The 12,400-nt window shown below is 35.1% G+C and overlaps 1 protein-coding gene across 1 annotated transcript in view; it reads right to left on the bottom strand.

Annotated features, from left to right (window-relative positions):
* Nucleotides 1-10,544, bottom strand: part of LOC125649308 (uncharacterized) — a 30,213-nt gene extending 19,669 nt beyond the window's left edge. The window contains exon 1 of the mRNA XM_056152808.1: nt 8,991-10,544. Coding sequence (XP_056008783.1) covers nt 8,991-10,396 — 1,406 coding nt within the window. The 5' untranslated portion in view covers nt 10,397-10,544. The remainder of the gene's footprint in view (nt 1-8,990) is intronic.
* Nucleotides 10,545-12,400: the final 1,856 nt, after the last annotated feature.

Consider the following 12,400-nt stretch of genomic DNA (forward strand, 5'->3'; position numbering starts at 1 on the left):
AAACCACAAATCTGATTAAAATATTAAATTTTCAATAGGAATTTATCATTCTATGTGGGTTTTTTTGTTATTGTTTTGAGTTTTATTTATTAATTAATTAACTTTTTTGGCGACAAAAAATAAAGAGTGCTTGAATCCCTTTCCTTTTAACATGTTCGGTAATGCAAACCACGATGACCCCCCCCCCCCCTCATGATAACCAACCATGCCACTTGCTATTAACTACTGAACAATCATTAATAATTCTAGTTTTGTGAATGTATCCTCACAACAACAGTGGAGAGGGGCTTAAGGATATGCGGGACGATGATCACGTGATGGTTGCGAATTTATTATAAATTTAGAACCGGACGCAACGTAGTTAAAGCTTCCCGAGAAAAATCACAATGCTGTACAGACATAATATATGACGTCATAATAAAAAAGCACGTCACGACGTTGTATCGCAGGGAAAATGTCATCATATTTTATCGTAATTTGCTACCGCTGTCAAGTGTCATGTGTAAAGCTGTTGATTGAATTCTTTTTAAATGATAATTTTGATTTTATTTCATAGTGATTATCTCCTTTTCATATACATTGTATATATCATATATAGCCTATAAGACACCGAAATCGCTGCTACATGCACATGCATCTGTTAGGCATTTACAAAAAGAAAGTCAATCGTCTATAAACAATGACTCATTGCAAGTGTAAGATGATGCTTATTTGTTGATATTTACTCTAGTAGTGTGAAACAAGAGGTACTGTGAGCAATGCTCACTAAGAAGACCCCCGTTACCCCAATCTCCCAAAGGGTGTTATTAATCGGCATAAATTACCTCTTTCCTGAGTGTAAAAATATAGTATGCCTTTGTAGAGGAAAATGGAAGATATAGTCCTAACACAAATCCATGGTATAAACCTATAATTTTGACCTTGAGAACAAAGGTCAAGGTCATAAAGAGGTCATAAATGTACATGACACATAGTATCATGGTGATACACCCATGTCTTATGGTATGACTATGTCAAAACCCTATAATAAATTTTGACCTTGAGGTCAAAGTTCAAAGTCATATAGAGGTAATGAAGGTACCTGACACATTGTTTCATGGTGATACACTCATGTGTCAAATATGGTATGCCTATGTCAAAGAACAAAGAAGTTATGGCCCTGATACGAATTCATTGTAAAAACCTATAATTTTGACCTTGAGGTCAAGGTCATATGGAGGTCATGAAAGTACATGACCCATCGTCTCATGGTGATACACTCATGTGTCAAACATGGTATGCCAATCTTAAAGAACATAGAAGCTATGGTCCGGACACGAATCCATTGTAAAAAACCTTTAATTTTGACCTTAAGGTCAAGGGTCAAGGTCAAATAGAGGTCATGAAGGTACCCGACACATCGTCTCGTGGTGACCCACCTGTGTGCCAAATATGGTATGCCTTTGTCAAAGAACAAAGAAGTTATGGCCCGGACACGAATATGGAGACCGACGGACGGACAGACGGACGGACGGACGGACGGACGGACAGACAGACAGACAGACAGACAGACAGAGTTATTCCTATATACCCCCAGAACTTCGCTCGGGGGTATAACTAGAAGTGGACACACATTTTTCCGAATCTTGCTTGGGAAACGTACGAACTATTCAGGTGGCCAAGCGGCTAGAGCGTTCGCCCCGCACGTAGAAGGCCCGGGGTTCGAATCCCGACCGTGACACACCCAAGTCGTTAAAACAGGTAGTGACAGTTCCATCGCTAAACGCTCGGCATCAGGTGTGAATGTCACGGGTCCTCGGAGATGACCTTAAAAACGGATGACCCGTGTCACAGTAGGTGTGGTACGCTAAAGGACCCTCACTGCTCAATGGCCGTAAAAATACCCCCCCCCCCCTCTTATGACGACAATCGTAACTTTTGGTCAAATGTTAACGTCCATACTAGGAATTTTTAATTTTCGCAAGCATTTCCATGTAAATATAAGTACACTTTATCTCTGATTATTGTTATGGTCAAATTCCAATGATGTTATTACCGATGCGCAGTTTGGTTTTCAGCCAAAGCGGGACACAGCAGAGGCTATATTTAGCCTGAGTTCAATTATTGATATGACATTACATAAGAAAAAAAAGTTGTACTGCTGTTTTATAGATTTTAAAAAGGCGTTCGATTCAATACGCCAGTTTCGAGATACGAACTCTTCTGTGTAGGAGGTGCATTTAGTGGAACTTTGAATGACTAAGTGGGACAGAGTGGACCTACAGTCAGTGAGTAAGATGATGAAATGTATTAAAAGCGGCTTTTCTTTTAATATGTAAATGTGGGAAATACAATATACTATCGAAAGAAATGTTTTACTAAAGTGGAAACATAAAAACAATGTCATGTTTGCAAGTGATGTCTTAGATATGGTACTTATGACCAACGAAATAACGTGATATGATAAGAATTCTATGTATTTAAGGTGGGTCCTTAGTCCTGGATTTTTGGGGTTTAGGTAGCATTTTTTTGTTTGGAATCAATAAATTAACATTCAGAGTAATGAGAAAAGGCAAAATAGTTAAGGATTTCCATATTAATTTTCATTACAGACACTACTGAAGTAATGCACCCCTATGTAGATTTTTATGAAATTCATTGGAAACAGTTATCTGTTGTTATTTTAAAATAAAAACAAAAGAAATAATTTAAATTGCATTTATTTATCAGGAAACATGTCAATAACTAAAACACATGTCATTTTCAATCTGTTCATCAAGTTTTAGTACAATAAGTGCAAAATTATTGAATTAGCCTAATTCTCCAAAATGTTAAAAAACAAACAAATATGGACATAATTTCCTTATAGCATGGTTTACATATCATTTTTTCTGTTTTTATTAGTAGATGTACATATGTTATATTTATTTATGGGAAAAAATCCATACCTTTCCTTAATAATTTCAAATCTATAGCTTCCAGAGTATGTATACCCCCATAAAAAACCTAAATCTGACACCATTCAGCTGAGCTATTCAAAACCACTCATGGATTAAAATTCTATGTAATTTCATGAAAAGACACATATAATAATTCCTTGTCACCTTGGTAAAATGTTTGTGAAAAATATAGGAAATCTATTGCATACTGGACTTGATAAATAATTTAATGTAAACAGAGTTATTGTCCTTGGATTCAACATTTTTAAACACATCATTGACTATTCAAATATAACTAAGACGTTTGAAATATTTTATGGCTAACAAGAATTTTTACAATAACTACTGAAAAAGACTCCAACAAAATTTATGTTCCAGTCATTAAATTATTGACTTTGCAAAATCTTATGACGTCACAGGAGTGTGGAACTACGTTAATTACTCCCTAAATATAACTTACTTAGTTTGTGTATCAGTCGAATTCGGGTGATCTAACAGTGTATGGGAAACTTACTGAGTACATTCACTTACGCAGTGATGAATATTAGTCCCACTCCCGCGTGTAAACAAATTGTTTCGCGTCTCACTATATACGAGAGTTCTCCAAAGGGAAATAACTCGGGTGAATCTCGAAACCGGCGTATTGAAAGAATAAAATTATGGAAAAAACGTAGCACTGTTGGCATAAAGGGGAAAATACTCGGTATTATTCGTGAGATGTATGAAAATATTAAGTCTTGTGTCAGATCAGCAGGAATGTTGTCTGAGTTGTTCAAAAATGATATCGATTTATTACAGGGGGAAGTATTGTCACCCATACTTTTTTCATTATATGATCGAATTCTTAACAAAAGGGATGATCCCTGTACAAATACAAGAAGTAAATCTGTTTGTCTTGATGTATACAGACGACATGGTTATTTTTTCCGAAAGTGCTAAGGATTTGCAGAGCATGCTGGATACATTTTTAGCTCACCAGAGCTGAAAGCTCAAGTGAGCTTTTCTGATCACCTGTATTCCGGCGTCCGTCCGTCCGTCTGTCCGTCCGTCTGTCCGTCCGTCTGTAAACTTTTCACATTTTCAACTTCTTCTCAACAACCACTGGGCCAATTTCAACAAAATTGGAACAAAACATCCTTAGGTAAAGGGAATTCTAAATTGTTAAAATAAAGGGCCAGGCCACCTTCCAAGGGGAGATAATCAAGAAAAGGTAAAAATAGGGTAGGGTCATTAAAAAATCTTCTCAAGAACCACTGGGCCAGAAAAGATGAAATTTATAGATAAGCTTTATTAGGTAGTGCAAATTCTAAATTGTTAGGGTTAGGGTTAGGGTTAGGGTTTTTCTTTTTTTGATATAGTGCAGATTCAAGTTCGTTAAAATCATGGACCCCGGGGATTGAATGGGGCCTCAAGGGGGGCATCAAAGTTTTACATACAAATTTATAGGAAAAATCTTTTAAAATCTTCTTCTCAAGAACCACTGAGCCAGAAAAGCTGAGATTTATATGAAAGCTTCCTGATATAGTGCAGATTATAAATTGCTAAGATGATGGCCCCCGGGGATCGGATGGGGCCACAATAGGGGGTCAAAGTTTTACATACAAATATATAGGAAAAATCTTTAAAAATTTTCTTCCCAGAACCACTAAGCCAGAAAAGCTGAGATTTATATGAAAGCTTTCTGATATAGTGCAGATTCAGGTTTGTTGAAATCATGCCCCCCTGGGGTAGGATGGGGCCACAATAGGGGATCAAAGTTTTACATACAAATATATAGGGAAGATCTTTTAAAATCTTCTTCTCAAGAACCACTGAGCCAGAATAGCTGAGATTTATATGAAAGCTTCCTTATATAATGCAAATTCTAAATTGTTAAAATCATGGCCCCCGGGGGTCAGATGGGGCCACAATAGGGGATCAAAGTTTTACATACAAATATATAGGGAAAATCTTTAAAAATCTTCTTCTCAAGAAGTACTGAGTCAGAAAAGCTGAGATTTATATGAAAGCTTCCTTATATAATGCAAATTCTAAATTGTTAAAATCATGGCCCCCGGGGGTCGGATGGGGCCACAATAGGGGATCAAAGTTTTACATACAAATATATAGGAAAAATCTTTAAAAATCTTCTTCTCAAGAACCACTGAGCCAGAAAAGCTGAGATTTATATGAAAGCTTCCTGATATAGTGCAAATTCTAAATTGTTAAAATCATGGCCCCCGGGGGTCGGATGGGGCCACAATAGGGGGTCAAAGTTTTACATACAAATATATAGGGAAAATCTTTAAAAATCTTCTTCTCAAGAACCATTGGGCCAGAATAGCTGAGATTTATATGAAAGCTTCCTTATGTAATGCAGATTCTAAATTGTTAAAATCCTGGCCCCCGGGGGTCGGATGGGGCCACAATAGGGGGTAAAAAAAATTCGGTTTTTTTTTTTATATAGTGCAGATTCAAGTTCGTTAAAATCATGGACCCCGGGGATTGAATGGGGCCTCAAGGGGGGCATCAAAGTTTTACATACAAATTTATAGGAAAAATCTTTTAAAATCTTCTTCTCAAGAACCACTGAGCCAGAAAAGCTGAGATTTATATGAAAGCTTCCTGATATAGTGCAGATTATAAATTGCTAAGATGATGGCCCCCGGGGATCGGATGGGGCCACAATAGGGGGTCAAAGTTTTACATACAAATATATAGGAAAAATCTTTAAAAATTTTCTTCCCAGAACCACTAAGCCAGAAAAGCTGAGATTTATATGAAAGCTTTCTGATATAGTGCAGATTCAGGTTTGTTGAAATCATGCCCCCCTGGGGTAGGATGGGGCCACAATAGGGGATCAAAGTTTTACATACAAATATATAGGGAAAATCTTTAAAAATCTTCTCAAGAACCATTGGGCCAAAGAAGTTCATATTTACATGAAAGCTTTCTGACAGTGTAGATTCAAGTTTGCAAAAACCATGGCCTCCAGGGATAGGTTTGGGGCCATAATAGGGACTACGGTTTTACATGCAAATAGATATGGAAAATCTTCTGATATGGACCAAGGTGACTCAGGTGAGCGATGTGGCCCATGGGCCTCTTGTTACTTATACTACAAAGTGGGATCTTTCAGTGAATGTAGAAAGAACAAAAATAGTTATTTTCAGAAATGGGAGTAAAATTAGCAGTGATGAAAGGTGGCATCTGAATGGGGAGCCTATAGACATTGTTGATAAATTCACATACATGCGTGTTTTAATGAATTACAATGGAAAGTTTAGCACCACACAAAAGCAATTGGCCAGTCAGCCCAGAAAAGCAATGTTTTCCTTGAAATCTTAAGTCAGCCAAATGTATTTAAACACAGAAACAATGTTATCCTTATTTGATACATATGTTGCAAGGATATTTGATTACAGTTGTGAAGTTTGGGGTAGCCATAGTATAAAAGATGTTGAAAAAGTGCACTTGGAATATTTGAAATATGTACTGAGTGTCAGGAAAAATACAAATAATGCTATGGTATATGTAGAAACAGGCAGACTGCCCATGAACATTGTGCGCTGGTTTAGAATTTTTTAATTTTGGTTTAAATTATTACAAAGTGAAAATTGTATTTTGAAAACATGTTACAAAGGTTTACGTGAAGAAGATGACAAGGATGGAAATCGTGTTATTAATTGGGCTATCCATATAAAAAACTAACAATTTGATATAGGTTTGGGTAATATTTGGTGTAATCAAGAATATAGTGGCGTATGTTGTAATACTTATTTCCCAATAATTAAGCAAAGAATTTCTGATATTTTTGTGCAGTGTATTGTTGAACAAATCAACTCGTCACCAAGATGTAAAATTTATATGTACATTCATGACTATTTTTCATTGCAATTTTACTTGATGAAGGCCATACCACATGCTTATAAAAACACATTAGTAGAATTAGAATGTCTTCGCATAATCTTGCCATTGAGAGTGGACGTCTTAATGCAGCAAGATATAACCGCTATTGTAAACTTTGTAATTTAGATATTGAGGATGAATTTCATTTTATTTTAAAATGTCCTTACTTTATTGAATTGCGCAGGAAATATATCAAGAGGTGTTATTGGAAAAACCCATCTGTTTTTAAACTTATACAATTATTAAGTGTAAAAAAATTCAAAGAGTTGTGTAATTTGGGGAAATATATTTACTGTGCCTTTAATCTACATAATTATTTACTTATATAGCATTCTCTGTCTATAAATTCACATCAGTATTGTGTAGCATACCATATAATGTCATGTCATGCCATACAATACAATTGTTAACTTGTTTATTATTTTTGTAAACATGTATGCCATAAGACATATGTCTTCAGCAATAAAGAAAAATATCTTTCAAACTATTTCATATTCCAAATTATTTTTACTAACTTTACGAAAAACTGCTGCGGAAATTGTAACTAATGTAAAAAGGATATGATACACGTCGAAATGTATGCGAGAAGCAGACATGTGAAAAAGAAAAAGGTGCAAAATCACAACATGTGCGACACATAGGCTTAAATACCTTGAAAAATAGCATGGAGACGATCAAGTCAAGCGACATTAGCTACCATGGCCAAGGAAATCCTGTTGATCTTGTAAAGGAAGTAGTAGCTCATATTGACATTAACTACACCTAACCCGTGGTTTGAAAAAAGACGTATTGTATAGAGCTAGACTAGACGTTTTGTTCGAAGCCATGTTTAATATACATGTATATTTAAAAAATTAGAATTTTAATTTGTTTTCATTAACTCAATTTTTGTTCCATAATCATGAAAATTCTATATATTTCAATAGGGTCAAAACAAATATAGTTTCTAACAATGTTTTCCAAAACAGACATGGGAGAATAATCCTTTCCCCGTCTTTGACAATGAGCATTTTATTTGTAGTGGAAATAAATTCAGACTGTCTCCTCCCCCATTACTTTTAACAGTAGTTGTACATGAAAAGAATTTAAGCTTGAAAGTTATTAATAACAAATATTTCGTCAAGCCTAACCCCAAGTGAACCTATCAATGAATAAGTTAAAGGAGACCTACCTCAAAATCAAGATTAGCTTCACCCCTTCATATTTCAACAGAAAGTTAGGTATATGAATAGCTTTGAATTGCAGTGTTTGCAAAAAAATTCATTGACAGGCTTTTGAGCAGTCCTTTCTTTAGTATCTGGACTACCCCGTTTTTTATTACTAATTTCCACCCCAAATCCTTAAATTTTCCCAATGTTTTATTATATGGTTATGTTTAAGCATGTTATTATTATATATTTTATATTTTGTATATAGTTTAAAGATTATTGTAAAAGATATAGATAAAAATTCCATCACATTATGTTTTTAAATTGAAAATCGGAATGATCTTGTAAAATTCACAGTTTTCGAAAAAGGGGGTAATTCAAAGCTTATTATTTCCCTTGTATACCTAGAAAGTGGCCATGAAATTTATATAAAAATTGTTCTAATTTTCTCTTTTGGAACATACCATTGCTACAAAGGGATTGTCATTTTATTTTTAAAGAATAGATAGGTGCGCATGGGGAGGGGGGGGGGGGGTCCGCGCATATACATGCCCAATAGTTGAATTTATCGATTTATTTTTAAATTTTCATTATATTGAAATGCGTTTTATGTTCACAGGCAGTGCTATTTAAACAGTTTTACAAACTTTAAAGGTTTGGACATTTTTATCATACAATTAGTAATTTGAAAAAATTGAGAGTAAAAAAAGGAAAATAGAGACAGTCGACTGCTGAGATCATGCATTTCAGAAGAAGTCGTGCATCAAAGGTTAAGCAAGTCACAGTGAAGGTAGCATAAATAAAATGTATATATAGCATAAAATATTTCAATCACATGATTTATAATGTAAAAACTGGGAGAAAACTAAAACGGGATATCTGTTTCAGCTACCTAATTTCATTAATTTAATAAGTATTTGGCAAATAGATATTGTTTAAATTGAACCTGATCAAAGCATGAACATTACAACATATGTGCATACATGAAGCTGCGCTCGCTCAAACGGTAGCACCGTCAACATATCATCCAACTTACGAATACATTTCGTTCAGCAGGTCAATAACTTGCAGAGGGGAACATCTGCTACACAAGGAAGTGAAACCAACGATGTCGCTGAAATAGACAGAAGCTTGGGAAAATTCCTCAGCAGGAGCGCATCCATTCGATTTCAGCTGCATTGCAATTTTCATAGGTAACATGCGATATAGAAGTTTATCGGTGAGACGCTTTTCCACGGCCAGTTCCTTGGTTTTGGAATTGATGTTACTGGCATACTTAGCCAATCGTAATGTCATTTTGTTAACGCATGTTATGTACCAAGCTAACAATATGAAACTCAATAAAGTCACAAACACCTGTATGGATATATATAGTGCGAAACGAAATTCAGCCTCACTTCGGATTTCTGAGAGATTCTCCTTTAACAATGTTGAAGAATTATGATGTACAAGAAAATCGAAGTCCATAATTTGGGTAATGTTTTGAAACCATTCAGTGCTTGCCGCAAATCTTTCATCTTCAGTCTGGCTTGTGCATACTGAAGAATAGCTATTTGACCAGACTCTTTGACTAACATCCTGGAGATATTCATCCGGGTTTAAGCCACTCTCTTTATAGGATTTCTTTATACTCGAGTCATAGGCAAATACCACTTCTAGATATGACTTTGCTTTCCCTTCAATGTATTTGTATACTAGGTATTCAATGTCTGTAAATTCACAAGTTGTGAAAAGATAAGCTATTTTAGCCCTCTGAATACCAATAAGGTCCACGTGATGGAGAAGAGCCATAAGCACAACTAGTTTGGAGTAAAGACGGTTTCCTTCAGGGACTTCTAGATCGGATAAGACGTCATCCATCAATACGTTATCTATACATGTATAAAAATCTAAGACTTCTGAGACTGTGGCATTCAATTTCCAAATTTCGTCTCTCACTTCATTTATATTTGAATGTATATCAATTGTTATGCAATCTATATTATTCACAGAGAATACTTTACTTCCTAAGGGTATATTTTGAAAACTCTTGTCCGTGTTCTGTCGTGCTATCTGGAGTAAATTCCACGCTTCTGACATGTTTCCATTAATGCTGAGATAAGTGATGGATCGTCCTCTCTCTCGCTGAAGCATCTGAATGAGATTGGTAACCAGTTGAGCGGAGTTAATCTGCGTAATGGCGGAATCAGTGGCCATTTTCAGCTGTATTGCCTCGCTAAGGTTGAAGGATGAAAAGACCATCATGGCAATGATGGGGACAATGATGACAAGGATCATTCTCCAATGTTCGAGGATACGCCGACAGCTCCCCCCGTCCTGAATATTCTTCTGTACCAGATCTTGGGCACTACCGATGGAGAACTGGGACCTATCGGACATCACAGATTTGACGTCGATGTCTGGAAGTTCGGGGTTCACTTTTCCTTTCTTCATTTTTGCCATACACTGCTCAAATAAACCGATGTAAAAGAAATTACATAATACATATCATGACAGATTATCATATTAAGATCTATTTACTACAGGTTATTATATCAGCATAAACGGTTAGAACATATTTAATTTGACATTGACACTTGAGGAATTTGAAGTGAAATAACTTACTTTCGTTTTTTAAACGCAATTTCTAGTATTGTATTTTACGGGATTAAGTTTGGGTGAAATGATGACTGTGAAGTTAATGTCCCACTTAAACGGGCATACTTCAACGAGATTTATGAATAGGAATTTGACTTCTAAGTTTAAATGTAGCGTCATTATTAAGTCTGAAAAAGGGAAATTTGTGGATATTTCAGAATTAAGAAATCAACGAAATTTATGCTCCAGTTTAAATCATGTCACGATACAATAAGATGCTTACCTTACTGGACAGTCTTGTATCATTTCATAAAATTCTTGAGAATTCTGAAAAAAACATTATTGCAATTAAGCATTATGTAAGATATCAAACTAATAAATATACATATTATAATGATTTATTGACGTTGTATTAGCAATCACATTGACTTAAGCCCTATCTCATTTCAACGACAACAAATTGGAAATTATTGATTATGTATTAATTTTTAAACTGATTTTTCTAAAATCGGTCAATCTACCTCCTTAACTATTTCAGAGTGTATCAATGATGACGGAAAATGTATTTGATGTCGATGAATACAAATAGGGATTGTCATTTCAAAAAAGTATTTTCGTGGAAATAGTATCAAGCGAGGAACAAAACGATCAATTTGGTTGATTTGGAATTCTATAGTTCGCAAATAAGACTGGATGTTATAGATGTTTGAATTTTAAAACGAATCTCGTTTTCTTCACATCACTCACGACTGACGTTATCTCCTATATGGAGTTCGTGTGGTGATTGCAAATTGAAAACGTGAATTTTCAAACGAAAAGAAACTATGAGCAAAATCAATAGTGCAATAATTGTCTCGTGATGACATACATGTTAAAGCCACTAATGAATAACAAGAGAGTTGATTTGTTATTATCCCCTTATGATAAGAACATCAATTCGTAATTATGTGAGATATTATATTCGATATTCACCTTATTGATTTTACTTTAGAAGAAAGTTCAGGTATATAGTGATCAGTATCTGTTCTAGAATACATGTCAAACTTGAACATTCATCATTTATAATAAGATAATGCCACGATTGTGATATATTCGATTTGCAGTTCAACCATTGAAATTTGTTGTGGTAGTAGTGAATATTTGCGAGAAGGGCTGACTATTACTGTCAACGATTTAAACCTGCGTATTGTATGGAAGCACAATATCGTTAAATGTATGAAATGTCGAATGCTTGTTTTATATATGTATAGTGTTACGGTAGGCATGTCACATTTCAAACCATCTGAACTTCTTTCATTTATCCGACAATTGTCAAAAAATAAAAACAACGCTAGTTTAAAGTCTTTGTATGTAAACCTAGGTGTACAATTTTAGCTCGCGCAGATTTAAACTTTACAAAAATGCATTGCATTATAATAAATCGAATGTAATTTCATTATGCAGGAGCTTTATGTTTCTATTTTTTTTTTTTTTATAAAACTATCAAATTGTTACACGGCTTTATTCAATCAAACACACACAGGTACAACACAAAGCAAGTTTATCGTGCCGACATTTCAGAATTGCATGTTCATCTTCTGTAGCTCTCCGGAATATGGGGATATACCAGAGAGCTACATAGGCCCGTATTAAGACCTTCGATTTACGGCCCTGAAAACTCTGCGCACGATTGTGTCCTCATGTCGCTGTATTCTTGCAATACCGCCTCAAAATATCAAAAGCTTCCTAACACATTTCCCCACTATTACGACTGTCCAAACATTCATTAAATCTCCATTTTAACCGAAAACCCATAGCTTCAAATGATTTCTGTTGTTGTTATAGCCATGTTGGGTAGCAGTCATTTCGAAGCCCGTTGATTTTTACATT

The sequence above is a fragment of the Ostrea edulis genome, chromosome 1 (genome assembly GCF_947568905.1).
Source record: "Ostrea edulis chromosome 1, xbOstEdul1.1, whole genome shotgun sequence".
Classification (NCBI taxonomy): domain Eukaryota; kingdom Metazoa; phylum Mollusca; class Bivalvia; order Ostreida; family Ostreidae; genus Ostrea; species Ostrea edulis.